Genomic DNA, 25,876 nt, shown 5'->3' on the forward strand with positions numbered 1-25,876 from the left:
AATGTCAGTTGTAAGAACAATTCCACTTTAAATGATAGGCAGACTATCTTCTATTTAGGTAGCTAAATTCTTTTTTTCAGAAGAGTGCAAAAGTAATCCTGTGATCTTAGGTAAGCTGCATCTTAAAGCTTTGCACCCTCTCTGAAATGAATATATTAATTTTAGCAATTTTCAAGCAGGTTATTACATGATAGGGCTGGGATTTATTCTTTGCTGAGACCAAAACTGACATAGCAGATTGGTTCCTGTTGTGCACCATGCCTAATTTCCAATTCTATTGCAGTATGAAATAGCCAGTCACTCCCCTAATGCCAGATTTGATCCAATGCCGAAGTTAGATTTCATCTTCTGTAGCCTCAACCTTTGCAATGTTTTCTGCGTTACTCAACGATACTCAATAAAGCAGCAGATTAATTCATAATTCAGGGCGACTGAACTTATTGCTAAATTTACACTAATTTTCCTTGAAATGTAATGCTTGTTTGACTGTATAACAATGCCAGCAATAATGAGATTGTGAATTGAACAATTATCTTGCACTGTAAATTCCCACCCAAGATGAAATTTTTTCAGATTGTCCAAATTTGTTTCATGGATACATTATTTCAAATATTCAACTGGCAAAGAGTTGATACTAAGCAGAATTGAACTTTTTTTAATGTTGTGGATATGAAGGGTATTATGTAATTGTGGAACAAAAATAAAAGGATATTTGGAATGCAAAGTGACTGTGTTTAAGTTCCTTTCTTTTAATTCCTCCAGTACACTGAAATTTTTGGTAGTAACCATGCAGGAAATTTTATTCAGATGAACAACTAGGTAATAATGGCATGAAGACGATTGTCACAATTTAAGTTTGCTGCCTGTAGAAAATCAAGGGTTACAGAAGAAATTTGTGACAATAATTTTGAAAAACCCTGCAACGATAGCTCTACATTTTTCAAAAATGCTGAGTTTTCTGCCTGAGATCTTTAACACTATTCATTTTTGTTTCCTCCAGTTGAACACACGGGCATTTTTTTAATCAAACAAAAATTATGCTGAAGCACTCTTTCAATTAATACAAATGAAATTTGATCTCTTTGCATGGGGAATATCCAATCCAAGTAGTCATAATCTATCAGATTGGAATGAAAATTGGGGCAATGATCATTTTTAAGTCGAAATGCCACAATACTCAACCAGATAATAACTGATTACATGACTTGAAGTCAAATTTTGATGATCGTACAAAACCTTCACTTATATTCCATCATAAATTCAGGAAAATATCCCCCGCTGTCTCACAGATGTGTGAAGAAGAAAACATAAATATCAAAATTACTTACAGTTTCTGAGTTCTATAGTGGCTCAGTTGGTAAAAAGATCAAGAAGCTGTGCTTAGAAACTAAAAATATGCCTGCTCCAATTGCCAGATGAGTTCACCTGAACCAGTATAGCAGTACTACAACTGACCTCAGCATCATGCTCTACAAAGCTGAACAAATAACTACATCTTCCATTTCCATTATGATTCAACCACCCAGCTACTTGAAAAATGTGTCTATGTTATGCGTATGTGTTTGCTGAGACTAGGTGAAGTCAGGACTGAGCTTAATTGATTGTCAAATAGGCTACAAATAATGTCTAATTCATAACTGAAAAACAATTACTTGAGTGAGCTACCAGAAGATAGTACAAATTAAACCGGGGATATTTTCAGTATCTAATAAGAAATATCACCATAAGTATGGTCTCCCTTCATTTTTTTTTTGCTTTTCACATGAGGATCATAATTCTTATTGGAATATCATCTCCCAGGTATTGGAAGTTCTCTTGGAACTGACCTAACTAGACAATCCCCTAGATCAATTCCTCCTCACCTTTGCTGACATTGTTGTTCATGACAAAATCTGTCTCAACGGATGCCAGCAGCTCCTCTTTACCTCACAGAAGTGCTCAACCTCCATGAGAAATTAATATTTTATTCAACAATCACCCTCGGTCCGGAAGGAACGCTGTCTCGTTTTCACTGAAACAGTTGTAAATGGTAGAAATGATAAATAAATTATTACTCTACTCTATCCATCCTGTCCTCTCCAAATGTTCACATATATATATTTTCATGATATTTCAACTCTTCATCACCCAGGACTACTAACCTAAATTGTATCACCTACACAACTAGTTCAGCTCAAAACAGCTGACTCATGCTGTCAAATGCTATAAACAAGTTAAATTATGAAGATTAATACATTTTACATTAAGGTCTGAAGCTCCAATAGTAAACCAATGTATGGCTTAGTACCATATTGGATGTATGTACACAGCCATCAACTTGTAAAATTCTAGGCAATTAAGTACTTTGAAATATCTCCGCTCTGACCATGGGTGAGAGCAACTAATGCAAAAGAACAATGCATTAAACTTGGATCAGTCTGGATCTATATGAATGAATGATACATCAAATTATGCTCTTACACATAAACTACCAAAAAAGTTCCAACTCCAAGAGTTTTGACTTTAGACAAGAAGTACTCCTATGAGAGACAGTAACCTTCGATATCCATTTCAATTTTCTTCAAATTTTTCAGTATTTATTTCTTTTAAATAAACCTTTCAGAACACAGCACAGTAAACTTTAAAAGTAACACCAAACTTTATTAATTTAACAGGTTTGACTTGACAGACAGGAAAGATAATAAAGTGCAAGATTACCCTCAAACTTCAGGATGGACCGTTGTTAAACATCCATGAGGTATGTCGAACAATTTTGTTGCAAAGGAGGAATATATTTATGGATGGTTTGAAAAGATACATTCTTATCCCTTTGTATTGAACACAATTTTCCTTGCTTACTTTAAATATGTATTTTCCCCCTCCTACCTTATCATTAGGTTAATCTAGGCCATGTAACATGCCCCAGGCATGAGGGAATATAAGATTCTCCCAAAGCCTACTTGGACAGAAGATATATAATGACAATTAGCAGTGGCTCATTACCTTAAAGCAGCACCTTCTCAGACACCTAAATTTATTTGACAAATTTGTTTTGATTTGACAAATTCTTAATTTCATCATTGCTATTTTCTTTACACAAAGTCCTTGGTTTAAATTAACACTTCAAGTTACATAAGTGTACTATTGCAATTCATAAGTGCAGCAGAAATACTCTTAAAACATCAGGCAGACAGAAGGGGTCTTTACAGAGTATATCCACATGTCAGTACAGAAGTGAACATAATTGCTGAATATTAGGTGAACATCTCTAACAAAGTTTGTATGAAATGTTCTTTCGTTTCGGACTGTGTGAAGAACTAAGTGATTAGTTTGCAAACATATCAACTACATTCAAATAATTGGTAGCTAGTGGACATGGTCTACATTGAGATTACTGTTTTGATTCTTTTCACTGAAATGTCTTCCTTCCAAGATCCAAAGAAAAGTCTTCGACAAAAGTATTCAGCAGGAGAATAGAAAGCAAATCAAGAATAAATGTTTGGAATGCTTTAATGCCATGCCGTCAGGATCAAATGTCATGTTCTTTACTTAAAAGTATGCATGCCAACAATTACCTTTATCCTTAATCTTTAACCATGTAATCCTACAATTACTTCCTTCTGTGGAGGCCTAGCGTCTATAGGGTATTTTGTACTAACTCAACACTTACCATATCCTTTCTATAATGAACACTAAAAACATCTAACCCTAATTAATTTTTCTCTCCGCAATTTACTATTAATACCAGTTAATTTCACTTGTACACAGTAAAGAAAGATTAAGTGTAGTTTCCCAGATGGAGCACGATTAGATGCTAGTGATATAGGACATCATTCAGTACCCAATTCAGTTATTCTCTTACTACACATTCCCATAAATATATAATCTATTATTAATGAAAACTGACTGTGAAAATTAGCCATGTTTTAATCATACACTTTCACTGTCTTCACAGGATAAGAAATGGAATGATAAGAATGATTTCAGACCAGGAGGTTATTCCCATCAGGAAAGGCTGAACAGCTTCAGGATCTTCTCTGTACAAAAAAAAAAGGTCTGATAGACATCTTTGATACTAATTGTTAAGGGGTCAGAAACTTAAGATATTCACAAGTCAATCCAAGGAGGAATTCACGAGAAACTACTTTATTCAGAGGTGATTAGAATCTGAATCACCACAAGTTCAGATGAATAGCACAGAAACATTTTACCCAAAGTTAAATATTGCTTGTATATTACCACAAGCTCTCTGATGTACCTGCTATAACTCACCATATCTCAGTGTAGATTGCCTATTACATAGCCTTCCCTGTTGTACCTAATATATAAATTTCCATTCCCTACTGTAATGGCCCCTCCCATGTATGCCTGTTACATCAATGCCTTTTCCCTAGTGTAACTGGAATATCTCTCCCCTCCTCTGATGAACCTGCTATATTTCCTTCCTCTGCTAGTGTACCTCATATATCGGGCCTATGTTTCCGAATCTGTCCGGTGTATATATTCCCCCTTGTCCTCCCAGAGTACATTATTCATCATATCCTTCCCTTGTGTACAGAGTATACTGTATCACAGAGGGATTACAGGAAGAGTGTGCAAATGTCATTTGTTCAAAGCTGGGCATGAAAATAAACCCAGCAACTGCAGATCAATCACCTTAACCTCAGTGATGGGAAAGCTTTCAGAACTGATCATGCAGGACAAAATGAAGTTCGTTGAGCAAATGCAAGTGAATTGAGAAAAGACAGCATGGATTTATTAAGAGCAAATAATTGTTAACTAATTTGCTTGAGTTTTTGTTGAGCTATCAGGGAGGACTGATGAGGTTAATCCTATTGAGGTGTCATGAATGGACTAAAAAAAGGCATTTAATAAATTGCCACACAACAGACTTATAAGCAAATGAATAAAAGGGGTGGTGGCAACATGGGTACCAAACTTGGTTGAGTAACAGGAAATGAACAGTAGTGATGAATGTGTGTTATTCAAATTGCAGGGGGGTTTATTGCAGAGTTTCCCATGGATTTGTATGAGACACCAGCTTTTTTTGATAAATATTACTGACCTAGACATTGATGTCAGGGCACAACTTGAAAATGTGGAGATGATACAAAACTTTGAAGTATTGTGAAACATGATAATACTGGCGGAGAATTCCAAAAGACAGAATGGTGGAACGGGTGGATAAGTAGCAGAGACAATATAAAACTAAAGAGTACATTCTTAAGGGGCACATAAACAGAGGGACCTGAGTGTACTTATACATAGATCATTGACAGTACAGGTGTAGAAGTGGTTATTAAAGCCTACAACATTCTCAGCTTTCCCCAATAAGAACACAAAGAATGAAAGAAAGGACATCATGTCAAAGCTATAAAGAATGCTAGTTGGAGTATATCCTTCACTTTTGGTCACCACTTCTCAGAAACACAGGAAGGCATAATGATGGTGCAGAAAAGATCACAGGAATGGCTAAAGAGATTAGAAACTTCAGTTACGTAGGAAGTTTGTAGAGGTTAAGATAGCTCTCCTTGGAGAAAAGGTGGATGAGCAGAGACGTACCAGAGGTATTTCAAATGGTAAGGGTTCTGGGCAGAGTAGAAAGGAGGTAACTGTACCCACTGGGGAAGGATTGACAAACAGAGGCACAAATTCAAGTTATTGGGCAAAAAGAAGCAATGGCGACACAAGAGAAATGTTTTACATGGCTAGATGTAATGCACTACTTTTAAGTGTAGTGCATACAGGGTCAATTGGGATTTTTAAAAGGGAACTGGGTCATTATTTGAAAAGTAAAATGAGTCAGACTATGAAGCAAAGGCAGGGATGTTACAATAGGTGAATTGGTCCTTCAAAAGTCCAGCTCAGACTTGACTTGCTGATTAGTCTCCTGTGCTGTTAGGGAAGAAAGAAAATAATTTGGTCTATGGGGTTAAATTAAGGAGGATAGGAATATGTTTGTAAGGAGCATAATCACTGACAGAGATCTTCTGGGTTGTAAGTACTTTGTAAAACATCATAAAAAGATTATATATCCAACTTCTATTGTAAATACAAACATAAAAATTTTATGTAGGAAAGGAACTGTGCACTGGTAAGATCATTCATATTTTATAGATTCAAGTGAATGTTTCTCATCTCTTTCAAATTCTTTACATTGGAAGTCTTTAATCAAGCATTTTCATTTATCACAAATTCAATCCAAGAGAATTGCATATGCTAACCTTCCAAATAAATGGACCTTCTTCTCAAGTTACAACTGTCTATATTTAAAAATAGATAGCTTTCACCATTTGATACATTATTGCAGAAATTACATAAATTCACCATCAAAAACTAACTCAATGTAAATGACAGAAAATATGATCCTTACATTCCATGAAGGATCTACACTGTAACGTAATATTTTCACTTTGTCGATGATGATTTTCTTAGCTAAATATGAATGGCAAAGTACGCATTGGTTATCATTTTCATTTTGTGTTAAGTATTGCAGATTTGAGCATTAGGCTATATTCTAGAAATGTATTGAAGAGGGATTTCAGTACATTCATTGTTTGATGATCATAGTTTTACCTCCTAATGGATGTCTGCAATATCCTTTAAAAATATTATATAATACTGTAGTTAACAGCTTCTAATTACAGAGATTGTATGGCACTAATATTTTACTTTAATACTCCAAAGAAATTGTCCAAGTTTGAATGCTACTAAAATAGGAGTTGATTCATTCCTGTGACATGTTTTCAATGTAGTTAACACTGTTCAATATTCATGCTGTAACTAATTGCAATTTCTATTTTACTTTATCAAAGGTTTTTTCCACATTGATAAATCAAGGTTTGTTTTTGTTGTCATTGAAGTTTTCAAATAATAAATCTTGCTGAATCTTGGAACACTTACTCAAAAACGTTTAGCAAAATGGCATATCTCACGAGATGTACAATCTAAATATTATCAGCACTTTAGCGTACTGTTAATGTGCAACAGTGGAACTTTTAGTTCACATCTAACTGTATTGACCTTGATTTCAGAGTTTTCAATTCCCAAGTACCAACTTGGCTTAATTGGATGAAGACTAAACGACCAAAAAAAAAGTCCCTGTTTGCCAACTTGCTAAATTTGCTGCTTGATACAAAACTGAGCCACAGTTTCAACTGGCACAGTTGGCCTCAGGAAGCTGAACTAAAATAAATAGCCAGTTTGCCTGTATCTTCCAAATACTCTAACATTATTGTGAGCTATGTTTGGAACTTAGTTGAGGTTATGATCAAGCTCAACAGCAGTGTTTCTCCCATGCTTCAATAGTTTCTGGTACTTCCAGTTGAAACTCACAAGCACAGATATCATATGACAACTGTGGTCCATACAACACAACAGTATAGGTCAATCAATGGACAATAATGAGATAGTTAAGAGGTAATACCATAAAGATAAAAAAAAGAAGTAAGATGCAATTGTTGGCAACTTAATTCACCACCTCAATATTAATAATGTTTGATGTTGTTATGTTTACAAAGCAAAATCGTAAGGTGACAATGTTCTTTTAAAGCTTCATTTTAGGTGCTGGCAATAGGATTGCCACAACAGAACATATTCTGCAATCTCAGGTTAATAGGTCCTTTTGAAATTTTCTTCCCATTTAAATTTTGACCTTAAGAGGGCTTCACTCTAAAGGGTAAGCAATCTTTCATTTTAATTAGGGTGATTTGTCCTTTAAAAACACCAAGGACAAGTGAGCAGCTCAGGAAGTTTGATGCTTCATTCCCAGCCAGAAATACACATATTCCAGTCCCAGGGCTCCCTACCACTCAAACTCAGATGCCTCAGTTGGTTGAACTTCATCAGTTCCCGACCAGACCCCTAGAAGAAGTGCTATATGGAAGCAAGAAGTTCCATTCCCGGGGAGGGAGTATGGAGGAAGGGAAAAGAGAGAGAAGTGTCATTGTCCAACGCACCCTGCTCAAATCGCACCTCCTGCCAGCCGCTCACAGAGCTGCATTGACGGCAGTCGTAGAGAAGTCTGAATCCTGGACCGTCCTGCTCTCCCCCAGCTGGAGGAGGATGCACCTCGGTGAACGGCCTGCAAGGGGAGAAGACAGGAAAAAATGGAAAGAACATTTTAAATAACTGGGGGCACCTTATTAGTGGGAACACTTTACAAGTCAAAATCACAGTGGAATTCACTAATCAATGTCCATTAAGGTCAAATTTTAATGTGCATGACAATGGAACACTGACATACAAAAGAAAATGTCAGTTGTGAAGTTCACTGTCAAAGCACTTTCAAAACGACAGTTGAAAAGATTATAAATGAAACTGATTATTTTTTCCAATGACTTTTGCACAATTCTAATTTGTTTTTACATTTAGATTTAAAAGGTCCCTGCTGATGGCATTGTTGGTGGAACCTTACAAGAGGAATTGCCGTATCTTTTGGAAGGATGAGCAGTTCTACTGTAAATATGTATTGATATGCTGATTACACTAAGAGAGGTATAAGAATCGAGAGACCCAAGGCCCAATTAAGAAATTTCCTGCATTGTTGGAAATACCATTCTCACTCACTTCATGTTATTAAGTAGGAACTCTCCATTTATAAAATGATTAAAAAAGAAGTACAACAGCAAAACAAAAATCCACTTCGAGTCATAGAGAAGTACAGCATGGAAACAGACCCTTAGGTCCAACTCTTCCATATGAACCAAATATCCTAATCTAGTCCCATTTGCCAGCATTTGGCCCATAGCCCTCTAAATCCTTCCTGTGCATATACCCATCCAGATGCCTTTTAAATATTGTAATTCTACCAGCCTCACAACTTCCTCTGGCATCTCATTCCATACACGCACCACTCTCTGTATGAAAAAGTTGCCCCTTAGGTCCCTTTTAAATCTTACCCCCTCACCCTAAATCTATGCCCTCTAGCTCTGGACTCACCCACCCTAGGGAAAAGACCTTACCTATTTACCCCATCAATGCCCCTCATGATTTTATAAACCCCTATAAGATTACCCCTCTGCCTCTGACACTCCAGGGAAAACAGCTCCAGCATATTCAGCCTTTCCCTATAGCTCAAACTCTCCAACCATCCCATGAGCTTTCTTAACTACTTTATCTACCTTGCACACCAAGGTCCCTATGATCTTCGGTGCTTCCCGGGGTCCTACTGTTTACCATAAAACATAGAACAGGACAGCATAGTAACATGACACTTAGATGATTGACAGGCCTTGGGGAGTCAGGAGGTGAGTTATTCACAGCAGTTTTCCTTGCCTCTGACTTACTCATGTAGACACTGTATTTATACGACTAGTCCAGTTCTGTTTCGAGTCAATGGTAACCGAAATGAATGTTGACTTTCACAATGGACTGTTATAGAATGTCAAGAGGCAATGATTAAATTCTCTCTTGTTGGGGATGGTCATATTCTGGTATATGTTTTTAAATTCACTTTTGGAACATGGGCATCACTGTCTCGGCCAGCAATTATTGCCTACACCTAATTGTCCCTTGAGAACTGTCTTCATGAATTGTGGCAGTCCATATGTTGCAGGTTGACCCGCAGTTCCGTTAAGGAGGCAATTCCAGGATTTCAGTAATACTGAAGGAATGGTGAAATGTTTCCAAATCATATTTCCAATTGGCATGAACATCATTTGCTACTTGGATTTTTTTTTTTACAATATTTGGACATGGGCTGCTAGAGCACTGACACTTCAGTTTCTTTTTTTTTCATGAGCCTTTGGTTCCAGTCCTCCTAGTCTGGATTTGTTCTTGCCCACTTGATGTCAGTTCTCTGTCAGTTGATTACTCTCACTCTGGATTGACTAATATTGTTTTCCATGGTTTCAGTAATCTTATAATGGTGTGATCGCTGTAGTTTAAATGATCCCCTACTGTCATTGATCTACTTGGCCCATCTGATGCTTAATTTGAATAATTTGTTAATCCCAAAAACTTTTCTTTGAATGATTTCAGAGGTTTCCTGACCTCATGAACATAAACTAATTCAAAAGGACTAAACCCAGTTGACTCGCTCAGTGGCAAACAGCAGAAGCTTAGTTCCTTCTGACAACTGTGAGGGTATGAAAGACATTATTGCTTTGCAGGTTTGATGGAACCTTTCTAAAGCACCTTGGGTCTGCTGGTGTTATTCAGATGAATATAACTGTAATGTACACACAGTACTCATAACTTTCTGAACAGTTTCAGACATGTAATTGGAACCTTTATATGACTGTATCTCCAGCAAGAATTTATATTGAATGAAGACTGGATTAGTTTCTCATTTTGAATATACTGTTCTATGTTTTACATTAATGGCAGAAATTAAAGTCTGATGGAAATTCAGCTTGCTAAATGCCCTGTAGCATTTTAACCACTAGTGGAAGATGAAATGAGTATAACAATGAAGATATTTGAGGTTGAAAGATGTGAAGGCAGTAAGTATGTCCTCAAAAGCAATCTTCCCGTTCCTTATCAGCACTTGTTATTTAGAGATATTTGCACCCCCCCCCCCTCAAAAAATTAAATTGAACAGGGAGTCTCCATTTTCTGAAATGAAATTTCCTAAGAAGATTCATTTACCTAAAAATGTTTTGCCTTAAATCAAAAATGCTCTCATCTCGGATGTTCATAAAACTGATCCACTTTATCGTCAAATTGCGAGTTAGTACAAGCATAGGAAATGAACAGATGTATGTAATATAATTTCATACTAGCTTAAATAGCTCTGTCACCAACCTACCAGTGCTCATGCTACTGAAGTGCCTACAGCCATGTAATTAAACCTCGCTCTCTATTTACAACCTGCCTCTTCTCTCCTCTGGGACCTCCACTGAGGAGATTTATCAAGCACAATAAAAAATAAACTCTGTGCCGACAGAAACAGGTAAAACACTTACTCCTCTTACAAGCTTGTTTCAGATATCACACGCCTGTCACCAAAAAACTGTGATGACACTGAGAAAAAGCATTGACATCGAAATTAAGACATGAAAACTAAACCTCGCCACCATATGGCTGATGAGCACAAGGTGAAAAAGACAAGAGATGACAGCAGGCATTTCTGCACAAATATAAGAGCTTTTGTTGTTAGTCTGTGCCCTCTCAAAGATAAATTTAACACTTTTGATGTGACTTATATGTTGTTTATCAAGGAGAGACGTAAGGGTCACATATCTGTGTGACAGAAGGGAAATTGGCTTTGTAAATAGCTGTTGTATATGCTTCAAGGAAGGGGTTGAAAGTGTAACCATATAGCTTTCATAAAATATAATCATGGAATGGTAAGGGTTTTACACAAAACTCATCATCCAGCGTTTCTTTTGTGTGGAGTCGATCATGCCAAACCCACAACAACCCATTTAAGAAGATATCTCTAAGCATTTAAAAAATTACTGATACATTAATAATGATTCAACTCTAGGAGGCTTTTGGAGAATAATTCTGCTTTTGGAGAAGTAGTTACCTAAAATGACCCAATTAGAAGTATTTTGCATGTCATTTTAGCAATGCCATAACTTTGCCTAATTTGGATTTGCCTTAAGGGGCAGCTGTCCTCTTAAAAATCACGCACGTGTGCAGAGGAAAAGCATTCCCTACAATCCTGTATTTAGCCACACTGCACATCCTCCTGTGTTTATACTTCAGTAGAAGTGGGCAGTATGTCAATGACTTCCTTGTTTGTTTATGGCAAAAAAATGTGCTGTACTGTGCATGTGGCAATCTAATGTTACGAATCCATATCTGATGCCTAATTGTTCAATAGGAGAGTAGTAGACATATTCTATAAATAGTATTTCTTTTTTGTTTCTCACAGTGTAAGGTAGATCCTACCTGATCCAAGAAATGAAGCTTAAAATAACAGCATGCAGTGGATTCATGAATGGCTGAACTGTAACATTTAAGCAAAACACATTCAAAACTCAACTAAATCCAGGGCTTGAAGGAAAATGTGTATCATCACTATTGCTATTGCAGTGGATTTTGTCCATTGCATCCTCCTTTCTATAACTAAAACTTATAACTTCTACTACCTCATTCGCATGGATATAATTTATTCACCTGACAAATTGGGCAGCATCCAAGGACCAGGAGAGTCGATGTTTCGGGCATGAGCCCTTCTTCTTCCTGAAGAAGGGCTCATGCCCGAAACATTGATTCTCCTGCTCCTTGTATGCTGCCTGACCTGCTGCGCTTTTTCAGCTCGGATCTCCAGCATCTGCAGTCCTCACTTTCTCCTGACATATCACCATGATTTTAAATTACTGTTTGACAAAATTTGACTAAAAAGCAAGCAAAATTATGATTGTCAAAAACACGCCCATTTTCTTATCTTGCATTGTGTGTTCACATCTTTAATAAGAAAAGATTTTTGTATGCAATCTGTATACCAATCAAATTCAAAGCGAGATTCAGTCTGGCATCATTAGCTCAGCAAGATGGATTGGGCGATTAGAACATTTATTTAGCTACATGGAATGGACTGGTATGATATTATCAATTTAGCAATAATGAATGAGATTGTGGTACAATTTGTCTTAGCAAGCAGGCAGGGCTCACTGTACACTGCCACTAGAACAGCTTGCTTGTTTCAAAGCATATTTGTTCACTAAGCTTGCCATATGTAACCAAGTGCCTCCACTTCAGAAAAGAAAAATTAAGGCAGGGGAACAAGGAAACAATGATCAAAGAGAGTTAAAACAGAAACAAAGCAAAGAGGACAAAAGAGGTTAAAATGGCAGTCGCAGTGTTGGCAGGGAAATAATTCTACAAAACCTGGTTTAATTATTACTGAACTCCCCTGGCTATTAAAACTATTGAGAGCTGCTTTTATTTAAGGAACATGTATTCAAGTAAACCAGTAGCTAGAGTGTTTTAATGAGAAATAAATAGGCATATAAATCTACACTCCAGCAACAAAACATGGACTTTTAAAATCAATTGAAATCACAATGGTTTCATATATTAAAATTAAGAAAACATTTCGATGTATGAAATACCATATTCTTAACAAAGTTAACCAACACTTTCCAATTATCTTCACATCACACATTCATAATGACTATTGATAATAACAGGGATCAAACAAATTATGAAACTAGAAGTTTATGATGTGGCAAATAATGCTGAGTAGAATTTTATGTACCAGTCTCACTGCACTGATTTCTTATTGAATATTTTACACAAGATCAACTTCTTGAAAACTATTAGAAAACAACTTGCTCACAACTGTTTGCTGGTCTGGCTATCACCTCCTGCAATTACATCAAAAACCTCTGTCCTGCCTGAATGTATTACAGTTTAATTCCAAATCATATGAAAGGCAACAGCTCTCTGTGACAGGTGATTCCCCCTAGAATAAAGCTATTATATAGTTCTGAAAAAAATCTTAAATAAACTCATAAAATCAGTCAACATGCACTGCAGATGGGGCACACAACGGGATTAGATGGTTTATGGAAAAATAAATCACAAGTGATTAGAGTTTACTCCTCCTTTGGGTTCTTGAGGCAAATACTTGACATCACTGCTTTTCACTTCAGGCATTCTGTCCACTCAAAGTCATTTGCTTCAGTCAACTCATCAAAACATCAAACCTGAGTGGTAGGGCAAAAGCTGACCACTATTATTACTATTGTCAGCTATTACAAATAGAATGGGAACACGACCGTTTTAAGTATTCTCAATCTGAGGAACGGTGTGGTTAATTGATTTAATTTGTATGGAGAAACACTCCATGCTTCTGTTTGACACGGAGGCAGATGCTATTGACATGCGCTTGTTATTGCATGTTCTATTGGCAACGCTTGTCTATGCAAACATGAAAGTGCTTTCTTACATGCAGTTGGCAGTCCAGTGGGTTTTGCACTGACAACGAAAGACTCGATTGACACGAGCTTTGTTGGTAACCAAACTCTTGCCAGGAACAGTGGAGCTGCAACCCATGTTTAAAAAAAGACAATAAACCTGAAGTTGCATCAGGTACAATTAAGAAGGTAGCACCTCTCCTTCAGCTTTTTCATGTCACCTGCCCCTTCAATCTGATTGGAGGGGATGTCCGACAAGTGTTTCAACAGTTAGGCCCGGAACAAGAAAACGGGTGCCACCATGAGATACACAAACAAAGCGACAGCAAAACACTCAAACCAAATGTGTATTGTACCACTGTAACCAGTTTAGGAGATAAACAGTTTATTTAGTCAACATGGCGTGCTACTATTGGAGCAGCTCCATGAGGGAGGGGATGCTTGGGTAGCCGCACAGTGCAGTAGTCAGTATGAAAGCTGGTGTTAGCAATGCAACTCTGATCCTTAGGGTGCTCACAGCGTCACGACTCTTTTCATCTGATCGGCGCCGCGCCAGGCAGCGAACTTGAGGAGCTACAAGTGGGAGTGGACAGTTCAACAAGGCGGCGAGGGAGGGAGGCGATGCTCGTTTATCATGCACTCATCTCTCTTCAAAATTGTTTTTATGTATAATCAGGTTAAATTAAAGAAGCTCCTGCAATGCAAATACAAGGTTTCCGTCTTAGTCCCACACCGGTAATTGCTATGCAGAAGTCTGAAAGTAAATGACTGATCAGTGAGCTGTTGCAGACTGCGGACGTGAACTGGGAACGGGATCGCCAGCATCATGTCTTTTTAACCTAAAAAAAGAAGCCAACTATAAAGAGCACGTGTAGAGTCTTCGCGGCTGCGATTGGGGGATCTCTTGCCGTTAGATTCTGACTTTGCAACTGTTATTCAAATAGTATATTGCATTTTAACAGCGGTCTGATACTGAAAATGCAATCACACGAGTAGGAGGTCATGTCCTAAAATTCTTTCAAGTTGCCTAATGTTAATGCTGCAAAAGCCTACTGCTACTGGATCGCCGCGGTGTAGCTCTATTTCCTCCGAAGATCGCTCCTTTAGTATGGCTGACAAACGCCCACTGTTTGCTAAAATCAACAAACACTTCTTTTGTTCTGAAACCCAATCGCAGCGGGGCGAAGGTCTTTGGGGACTGCCCTGATCAACCAAGACAGAAGTCGATAGGACTTGTGGGGATGCCTCTGAGCTGTACAGCTTTGAACGGGCAGCACGTTCGGCTGTCGGTTCCGTGGTTTGTTTCTTCGATCTCCTTCTTGCTCCCTGCTGTAAAGTGGGCTTTGTGTATTTTCAAGTTGCGATAAACATACGCATTTAATAAACATCCCTGACTATTTCCCTAAATTATCAGGAAATTCCACCTTAGGGGTTTAATGTTCTCGACATCAAAACAATTCTTGCTTTTCATACCTAATGAAGCGAAACTTGTAAACTGACAAATCTTCCCTCCTTTATTTTTCAGGCCGCAGCTGATGTAAGTCACTTTCTGTTTATCCCTCGAGACTAACCTCCTGTTGTTTTGCAATATTTAAGTTTGCAATCCTCATGTCTTTCCTTCCAAATCTAGGCAGATTTTATTCTTGTTGGGTTAACCCTTACTTGATTCAAATGCTTTTGAACGTCTTTCATGTTGAACTTTTGAATCGGATTAAAACTAAACACATTCGAGACAACCAAGAACACGGAGCAAAGAAGGGACAAGTCCGGAACTTCCTCAACTTTTCCCAACTATCCCAAATCATAGAGTATCTGTGGCTTGTCTCTTCCATTATGCTTCCTACAACATATGATGTCCCCCTATATTTCAAGGAGTTAATATCACAACTAAGACAACACTGGGGGAAGGAAAACATTGTAAGTGGCATTCGAAATACAAGTATCAAATATACCTTCTACTTTAACATCCTTAAAAGCATTCAGTGGCTTGTCAATGCATGAGATACACAGAAAATATAATTATGAGTCACTTGATGCTTTCCATAGTATGCTGGTATTATATTCCAACTACATTGAAACAATGCCGCCTTTTACACTGCCTATTCATGAATTTCAAGAAAGGGAAAAACATGGGGGATGTTCAATATTAGCATCTTCACGCATATTGATAACAAAATGCTAGTAATACATTTTCTAAGGTTTCACCTGGGATAATAATGGGTTCTGCTATATTTCATGCTGTTTACCTTTGAACTTACTTCTACTTCCACCCAGTCACCCTTTCAGTCTGTAAGACCTTGAGATATAGGAGCAGAAGTAGATCATTCAGTCCTTCACGTTTGCTCAATTCAATGAGATCATGGCTGATCTGATCATCTTCAACTTCACTTTCCTGCCTTTTTCCTAATAAACATTGATTCCTTTACTGATTAGAAAGCTGTCTGAACAGCCTTGAACATACTTGACTGGGAACCCTCCAACCGCAGGGGATGAACTTGGACTTCACCAGTTTCTTCATCCCCCCTCCCCCCACCTTGTCTCAGCTGGATCCTTCCAGCCCGGCACCGCCTTCCTGACCTGCAGTCTTCTTCTTGACCTCTCCGCCTCCACCCTACTCCGACCTATCACCCTCACCTTGACCTCTTTCCACCTATCACATTTCCAACTCCCCTCCTCCAAGTCCCTCCTCCCTACCTTTTATCTTCTCCTGCTGAACACTCTCTGCTCATTCCTGAAGAAGGGCCTGTGCCCGAAACGTCGAATCTCCTGTTCCCTGGATGCTGCCTGACCTGCTGTGCTGTTCCAGCAATAAAGTTTCAACTTTGATCTCCAGCATCTGCAGACCTCACTTTCTCCTCCATACTTGACAACCCAGCCTCAAGAGCCCTCTGGGGTAAAGAATTCCACAGATATACTACCCTCTAACAGAATAAATTTCTCTTCATCTATGTTTTAAATATAAACCCCATTTATTCTGAGTTATTACCCACTGATGCTAGACCCTCCCACAAAGGGAAACAAATTATCTCCATCGGCCCTGCTAAGTCCTTTCAGAATCATGTATGTTTTAATAAGGTTGCCTCTCATTCTTTGAAATTCCAATGATACAGGCTCAACCTACTCATCTTCTCCTCATATAACAGTCTCTCTGTATCATGTACACAGTCATATCCTCTGATGCTGAGATATCTCACACTGCATATGATCTTTCTGAAAAAAACTCCTGGTTACCTGTGGTATCAGGCTAGTGAACTTTCACTGAACTGCCTCCCATGCTGGTAAATCTTTCTTCAGATAAGAATTCCTAGACTGTTCACAATATTCCAGCTGTGGTCTGACTACTGCCTTGTATAGTTTAAGCAACACTTCCCCACTTTCATACTCTACTCCATTTAAAATAAAGGCCGACATTCAATTGCCTTTCCTAATAGCTGCTGAACTTTGATGCAAACTTTCCCAAAAGATCAAACACAATCTGAGCTCTTGGGTGGGTAAAAGATATGCATTCAGGATTTCCAAACTGTAACTTTCCATCAGTACAAAAGAGGCAGGTGCTTTCTCCACTATTTTACCTTTCTCCCCACCAATATTCTTTAAATCTATGGATGAATGGTGTAAAATAATCAAGTGTGAATTTCCTGGATTCCTGAACTGTCATTTAAGTACTTCCTTTCTTAAAGAGGAGATAGTCTATCAACTTTAAGTTGTGAAGACACATCAGATAATTGATGGTCAAGGGTTTGCTTTGGATTATCTAGCTGCTCCTTCTTTCCATAAAGAGATTATTTTGGAAATTCACAATTTTCCATTTTGTCACATATTAATTGGACCATATTCTTATATGGCAATTTTTCCACACAATATAAGACAGTCCAACATCAGAGGCTATAACTTTGTGCATGTTTCTTTCATATATGAGCTATTCCTGAGGATTTCTATTGTAGAACATGTAAGTAGTACAGATTTAAATGGAGATCCATACTTATTGAGAGCTAAGCGGAGAACACCAAAATTCATTTGACTTATTCTTCCATTATAGTTTACTTTACAGGCTTGTTTGGTTTCCAGCATTCCCACAAACTGCTTTTGGGAATGGTATTTCTACCTGTTTAGTGTGTGCAATGGTCACCTGGTTTGCGGTATAGACTATCATAAGCAGTGTGGGTTCAATTCCCACACAGGCTGAGATTGCAATGAAAAAACCTCCTTCCATTATCTCCCCTTGCCTGAGGCATGGTGACCCTCAGATTAAACCACCACCAGGCATCTCTCTCTAGTGAGCTAGAAGCCCTTTGGTCTGCAAAGACTTTGGTGTCTTTGCCTTTATGCAACTAGAACCCATATGGCACACTTTTTTTTTCATTTATCTGCCCCTCCCATCCCTTCCTCTGTCCAGAAGTCTGGCAAAGCTGTCAACTGGGAAGCCCCAATTCCCTGGAATTGTCTCTTTAAACCATTCTGGCCTCTCTAACCTCCCCCCCAACCTTCTTAAGAACACAAACCACATCACTATTCTTCCCATCATTTTGTCCCATCTTTCATTGTCAAGCTTTGACATAATTCTAATCTGTCTTAATTCCATCTTTGTTCATGTGTATATTTCAAATTCTAACAGTTGTTGTCCCTCAGTTAAGGGCTAGCACCAACTCCAACAGAAACAAACATACCTAAAATGATCGAGGTGGCTGTTGTCACCTTCTGTGTTTCTATGAGCTGATCTCAGATTACAGTTCTAAGAATAAGAGTAATTAAGGGACATGGATTGTTATAGATCTTTGTTGAAGTATTTATTTTAATCCAGACAAACACACTAGCACCCAACTGGAGGGAGTGCATTATTTCAAACACATTCCATTAAATTAGTTGGAGCTTTTGTGCCAAAGTAACAGACTATCTTAATGTTCAGGGGAACATATTGGGCAATGGCTGACAGAGAAAAAAGATACCAAGCTGTTGCAGTCAAACTAGTTACCTAGTACTGCATATACTCGGACAATGAAATTTTCTGGTCCATTTATATTGGTTGCCTGCTTGGTGTTGTAAGTGTGCTCAAGTTGTTTAACATTACATAGTATATAAAGTGTTTATACAGACACACAGATAAGCCATTTCAAAACGCAGCATTAAAATGATTACCAGCTTTACATTGCACGACCCTAAACTTCTCCCGTTAAGATAATACAGTTCTCTCCCTTAAACCGGTTGAAACCAACGTTGATCTGATTTCCAGAATTACTTGATAATCAACGGTTTCACTGGCAGTGTTTTAAGATTGCTCAGTCAATGGTAAACACAGACTTGTGGTTCATTGAACAAGTGAACAGCTATTGTACTTTTCCTTATCTGTTGTTGGTTTGACCTCTATTTCAGACAGGCCAAAAAAAAAAGCCATCCTATGTATTTGAGTGTTTTTTTGTCATCCGGACTAATAATTTTCCATTTCGGGAAGGTAATGCAAAAAGGCTCTGCAGAGCCAGATAAGTTTTGCATTACTGCCATCTTCTGTGTTATGGGTGTATTTAATATCCCGACATTTTGAGAGAGAGCAGCATGCTAACCACATGCTAACCACAAATGAAACGACCCTCTCAGATTCAGTCGCCGGGTGTGGGGAATGTGCAATGGGTTTAAGAATTTTATGAAGCTCTGGGGAATTAGTTAATCCTCCCCACCATCCCCTCCCCCAGTGAGAGCTGACTGGGGACATCTGGCACAGGCCCATTGCTTTGTGTCCTTCTCAACTCCCTGACCCTGCCACTGTCGCTTCTTTCCAAATTCCATCACGTTCAACAACAAGTCAGGAATGATGGAGACGAATGCCAGTCCTGGAGGACTCGTTTCAGATTGCACATTCATTAAAGGCGGAAAAAAAATAAAGAGGCCATTGAGCGGCCGTTAGCATCAAACGTGTTTTCCATAATAAGCAGTAGTAGTCGGGTTGGATAAAAGCAACCAAGGAAACCAAAGGGGAAAGGGGAAATTAGACTGAGAATAGTTTCTTCTCGGACAGCTTGTGCTCAGTATATATATCACAAAGGAACTGGATTCGGCGCGGCGCGATGAGCAGTAAATAACACGCCACTTCCTCCATCTCGCTCAACAGAACATCACACAATGATTTTAAAGTCCGTGACTCAACCGTAATACGCATGGAATACACACCAGGGGTGAAATTTGAGCTGCTGAGTTAACTACACGTTGTTCTTAATTCAATATTCACACATCAGCATGCTGTGCTGGAATGTCCATTCCTTCACACACACGAGCACTTGGGTGGACTACTGAGAATTCCAACACAGACAGGACAGCGCGAATTCAATCATGCAGCCCCCTACTCCGAGCCTGGAGGGGGTTGCTTGTTCTATTCTCTGTTACACCGCGCAAAAAATGCATGTGTCTCTTCCCCCACCCACCTCCACTGCAGAGTCCGGGGGAGCACTTTCGAGACGCCACTAAGCACACTCACCAGAGTTCTGAGCTCGGTTCGTAGCATCGTGATCACTGTCCCCTTGTTCGCTGTCCCCGTGGCCACTGTCCTTCGAACTCACTATATCCGCCTCCTGGAAAGCCGAACTGGAAGAGAAACAAGAACCGCCAGTGTTAGTACCCGAATTCAAACGGGGCAACAGTGAAAACTGCATGACGTTCCGGATCGAGTAGGTGCTCACCTGTTAACTCGACGGGGCCTGTCCACTAGAAAGCTGAGTTCCGTCCGCTGGTGTTTAATCTGTAAAGCAGGAATCACCAAATCAATAATCGTTACTTATTAAGTTGACAACCTGAACCGACATTAACACGAGGAAAGAATCCGGCCGAGTTGTGCTCAAAGCTATAACCACGATGAGGAAATTTAGTTACTAATATGACACTCGGACCTGTTAATGACTGGACAAATACTTCGGAGCTGCATTTGGCACGGCCTCAAGACTGGATAACATTTTACAACGGACGAGGGTAAGGGTTTTTATTTTGCAGGTCAAATGTTGGAACACCCTTTAGGACTGATTTTACTGGGGAATGTTGATAGTAAGTTCTCCTGGTCCTGGGAATCACCGTTGGAGAATGTGACCTGTGTGCAGTGTGTGGGAGCCACTGTCAGAGCTGAAGTGGCTAATGAGCAACAACTTCAGGACAGTCGGTGTCTGTGGACCCTCTCTGGTCCATGGGACGGAGCGTCAGACCGTTTTCCGTTCAGGCGAGAAGAGCAGAAGACTTTCGTTTCCCCCTTCAAACAGGGCGAGAAGTCACTGGATGTTGGCTCCAAATCACGGGAATCAACTGGTGTGACTTTAATCGCCTTTGACAACATTTCAGGTGAAGACAGCCCCACAGGGAGGTGCAAACGGAGGATTTCAGCAACGAGGTGGACTTGTAAAGGAGAGGATGTGGAAGGAGTTACGGTTGCAAGGTGAGGGGAGACGAGCAGAATGGGAGAAAGTTGGATTTGAGACCGGGTGTAACCACCTACCTCGTTGGATAATATACTCCCATTGGAAATGATGTCAGGCTGCTGGTCCGTGTAGCCAGCGATGATAGCGCCACAGGAGTTGTGCTCAGCGTCCGTGCTCCTGGACGGGCTGCAGGGCTTCAGGAACATGAGGTCCGTCTTGGCCGACTCCGGGGTCAGGCAGACCTGGTAGCAGTAGTTCTGGCTGTGGTGGCCGAAGCCACCTTCCTCCACCGAGACCTGGGCGGCGTTGGCGTTGCTGGTCTGCACTAGCATGATGTCTGACTTGCTGAGCTTCTTCTTACGGTTCCTGGCCTGGCGGCAGCATGCACAGCCCTCTCCGGCCAGGCAGCTGGACAGGTTCAGCTTCTTGTCCTTCTGACAGCGGACGGCCAACATGATCATGGCCAGCAGGAAGACGAAGGAGACCGAGCCCAGCGCGATGATCAGGATGAGGGTCAGGTCCAGCGCGTTGTCCTTGGGGCTGCCGGCTCGGTTGCCCCTCTCCCCGGGCCGCTCGACCGCGCTGTCCACCGCCAACACCAAGACGCTGGCGGTGGCGGAGAGCGGCGGCTGCCCGTGGTCCCTCACCTCGATCAGGAGCTCGTACGGGGCGGCGCTGGCGGCGGGGAAGCGCCGGGCGGTCTTCAGCTCGCCGCTCCGCCAGTCCATGCGGAAGAGGCCGAGCTCGTTGCCGCGGGCGATGTAGAAGGTCAGCCGGGCGTTCTCGCCGTCGTCCGCGTCCACCGCCACCAGGCGGACCACCAGGTAACCGGGCTCGGCGGAGCGGGGCACCAGCTCCCGGGAGCTGCCGTTGCGGGCCACCGGGGAGACGATGGACGGCGCGTTGTCGTTCTGGTCCACGATGAGGATGTTGACGGTGGCGTTGGAGCCCAGCGCCGGGCTGCCCGAGTCCAGGGCTTGCACGGTGAAGCGGAACTCCTTGAGCTGCTCATAGTCGAAGGAGCGCAGCGCGTACAGGTAGCCGTTCTCCGAGTTGATGGAGACGTAGGTGAACACCGACATGCCCTGGATGTCACACTCCAGGATGGAGTAGGAGATGTAGGCGTTCTGGCCCAGGTCCGGGTCAGCGGCGCTCACCGCGTAGATGTACGCCCCGGGCACGTTATTCTCGCTCACATACACGTCGTAGGAAGCCTCGGAGAACCGCGGCGCGTTGTCGTTCTCGTCGCCCACCTGCACCCTGATGGACTTGCTGGAGGCCAGCGGGGGCGAGCCGCGGTCCCGCGCCAGCACCGTGATGGTGTACGAGTCGCCGTGCTCCCGGTCCAGCGGCCCGTCCGTCACCACCGTGTAGTAGTTCTTGAAGGAGGACTTGAGCTGGAAGGGCACCTGGCCCAGGATCTCGCAGTGCAGCTGCCCGTTGTCCCCCGAGTCCCGGTCGGTGACGCTGAGCAGAGCCACCACGGTGCCCGGAGCCGCCGCCTCGCTCACCGCCTCGGACACGGTGCTGAAGCTGATCTCCGGTGCGTTGTCGTTCACGTCGGTGACCCGCACCAGCACCTTGCAGTGAGCCGGTACCGCGTTGGGGCCCAGGTCCTTGGCTTGCACGTACAGCTGGTGCAAACTGCTCTCCTCGTAATCCACGTCCCCCTTCACCTCCAACCAGCCGGTCCGGGGATCCAGGCTGAACAGCTCCTTGACCCGGGCCGAGACGTGGCTGCTGAACGAGTAGACCACCTCGCCGTTCTTCCCCTCGTCCCGATCGGTGGCGTTGAGCTGCAGCAGCAGCGTGCCGGGAGGCGAGTTCTCCTCCAGGCTGACGGTGTACACCGGCTGGCCGAACACCGGCACGTTATCGTTGGAGTCCAGCACCCTGACGGTGAGCAGGGCGGTCCCGGTCCGCTGGGGCAAGCCGCCGTCTACTGCGGTCAGCACATACCGGTGCAGCGCCTGCTGCTCCCGGTCCAGCGGCTTCTCCAGCACCAGCTCGGCGAACTTGTTCCCGTCCCCTTGGGTCTGCACGTCCAGCTCGAAGTAGCCGTTCGGGGTGATCTGGTAGGTCCGCAGCGAGTTGCTGCCCACGTCCGGGTCGAAGGCGCTCTCCAGCGGCAGGCGGGTGCCGGCCGACGCGCTCTCGGAGATCTCCACCGTCAGGTCGGCCTCCGGGAAGGCGGGGGCGTTGTCGTTGATGTCCACGATCTCGATCTCGACGCGGAAGAGCTCCAGCGGGTTCTCCAGGAAGACCTCGAGGTGCAGCAGGCAGCTCGGGCTCTGCTTGCACAGCTCCTCCCGGTCGATCTTCTCGTTGACGAACAGGACGCCGTTCTCCAGGTTCACCTCCAGGTGAGGGGACCGGGAGCTGGCCACCGTCTGGAAGCGGCGCGCCGCCAACTTGGTCACGTCCAGACCCAAGTCCTCGGCGATGTTGCCCACGAAGGTGCCATGCTCCTGCTCCTCGGGCACCGAGTAGCGGATCTGAGAGGCGACCGAGTCCCACCAGATGCAAACCAGGAGACACCACACTAACATGTCCACAGCCCGCCCTGCGCCTCTTCAACTTCTTTGATTCTTGGATCTTCTTTCGGCGATTAAATATATAGCTGATTTTTTATTTAAATCCCTCTAGTGATTGACCTGGCGCGCTGTCCAGCTTTGGTTTCTCTCTCTCTCATTTTGTTCTTGCCGCTCGCAAAAAAGCCAAGAAGGCGCATCGCATCGGAAAGCTAAACTTCTGTCTCCTCTTCCTGAGCTGCTCCTCTCGATCTCACTCTATTCAGCAGTGGCCTGGATGAAGAGATTCCCGAGGGCGGGTTGGCTTCTTATCAAATCCTTTGACATAGCGGCCGGTCATCTCTTCGGCGTAAACACGGCGATCGAGTCCAGAGTTTCTCATCAAACACTTTGTGAAGTTCCCCTCGCCAATCTGAATCTCACTGGGTTTTTTTTCTCCCCTGCCCTCCCCCCCCTTCCCTTTCTCCCTTGTTTCTCTCCTTCCCTCACAACCCTGTTTCAGTTCTCTAGCTGCCCGTGTGTCCTCCCCACCCCCCCGCCCCGGGTTGCAGTGGTTCAATTCCTGCTCTTTCTCTCCTCTCTCTCTCTCCTGACAGATTGCAGCTCCCCGGCCTCAGCGCTCTCTGCTTTTGCATAGCGCCCTCTGGGCACCAGCCAATGGCTGCCGGAGACGCTCAGCGGCTGGCTGCGATTGGCTGGCGATGGGCCGTGCGTCAGGTGCCTGCCGCCCAATGGGTGGTGAGATGGGCGGGGTCACCCCATTCCCTCCTCCTCCGTCTCCTCTCCACCTCCTCCTTCCCCCACCCCCCCCACCCCACAAACGCCACCACTGTCGGGCAAAGGAGGTGCCAGTCTATCGGTTTGCCCAGAGTTGCAGTGGGCTGCACTCATACAGGTGCCCATACCAGTCAGATCAGATCAAAGCGCAAGGACAGTGCTTGCTGCTCCGAGTCTAACCCCCGTCTCTGCGCTAACTGCACTTTTTTTTCTGCACTGACCATTGTGGGGGCGATTTTTTTCTGCAGCTGTACGGGGGTGGGGGGAGCCACTCAAAATCCTGCAAGTATTCAGGATTAATCAATACACCATTGAAGCAAACTGGAACAGTGACACGTTCCACACTTTCACCGGAGATGTGGCGCCGGGATTTTTGTTTGCATGTGTAACATATATCCCATGAAGAATCCCTCCCCAGGTCACGATTTAACACACACAGTATCAAAACATCGCCGTGCCCCATCAGAAAGAGCCCCATCGCTTTAATTGCAACATTTTTGCGTAACGCCAGACATGTATCCAAACGCAATCTAAAGATTTTTCCCCCTTTTATTGCTCCAACGCACCCCGACTGACATCTTGCGGAGTGCCGCTGAGTTCCTCGGGGTTTCCGGCCGGGTGAGACGTACCTATCAATGAATGAGGAATGGGGCTTCGTTAACGGGGCTACAGTCGGTGTTAACACCGGTGAATCTCTGGGTGCCGCTTACAATTGTAAGATTTTATTTCTCATTGTGATTGCGATGGAAGGGGGTGGATGAGATTCATCTTCACAGTTTTGTGCGGCGCGTCGACTGGCTAATGAGCTGGAATGTTATGACTGAGGGAGCAGAGGGTTTAATATTGACACCAACATTCCCCGCAATGAGATATTTCGCTGCGAGAGAGACGAAGGGAGGATATTCCGAAAGCACTCGGCACTCCACTTGGCACCGGATTTGCGCTCCGGGAGAATGAATGTTTTTGTTTGCTTTTGTTAAAACACATCTCGCTGAAACAGCTCCAGCGTCAACTGCAGAGCCGGAATGCCCGGAGTTGAGCTGGGCGCTGGGGTTTCAGTGTGCAATACTCAAAGCTCACCCGGGCGACAGCAGAGGAGACTTTGGCGTGTCCGGAACGATGCCGGGCTCTGCCCAAGAGCAGGTCGCCTTGAGGATCTATTCAATCGCCGCAGTTTCTTATTGAGCGAGGGCCAGGGTAACATTTTTTTTAAAATTTGCACGCCACGGTTCATATGACAAATGGAAATTCATAAATAAAATCAAATGATGATGCTGTCTGTGTGATTTGCCTTGATTTTTTTTTCTTTCGTGACATGGACATTCCCCTTATTTCTGCTGCGGGTAGAGACCGATTTTTTTGTAGATATTTAATCCGGCGTCTA

General features: G+C 42.5%; 1 protein-coding gene across 2 annotated transcripts in view; it reads right to left on the reverse strand.

Annotated features, from left to right (window-relative positions):
* pcdh10a (protocadherin 10a) overlaps nucleotides 1–25,765 on the reverse strand; it is a 58,125-nt gene extending 32,360 nt beyond the window's left edge. The window contains exons 1-4 of one of the 2 annotated variants that reach the window (XM_043674090.2): nucleotides 21,262–25,765; nucleotides 20,462–20,520; nucleotides 20,260–20,366; nucleotides 7,938–8,062 (exon numbers count right to left, since the gene is read on the reverse strand). In XM_043674090.2, coding sequence (XP_043530025.1) covers nucleotides 7,968–8,062; nucleotides 20,260–20,366; nucleotides 20,462–20,520; nucleotides 21,262–23,733 — 2,733 coding nt within the window. In that variant the 5' untranslated portion in view covers nucleotides 23,734–25,765 and the 3' untranslated portion in view covers nucleotides 7,938–7,967. The remainder of the gene's footprint in view (nucleotides 1–7,937; nucleotides 8,063–20,259; nucleotides 20,367–20,461; nucleotides 20,521–21,261) is intronic. The other variant, XM_043674089.2, reaches the window with a different exon arrangement.
* Between the last annotated feature and the right edge of the window lie 111 nt (nucleotides 25,766–25,876).

Source organism: Chiloscyllium plagiosum, unplaced genomic scaffold (genome assembly GCF_037043375.1).
Source record: "Chiloscyllium plagiosum isolate Xiang-an unplaced genomic scaffold, Cpla_swu_hap1 HiC_scaffold_36, whole genome shotgun sequence".
NCBI classification, from domain to species: Eukaryota; Metazoa; Chordata; class Chondrichthyes; order Orectolobiformes; family Hemiscylliidae; genus Chiloscyllium; species Chiloscyllium plagiosum.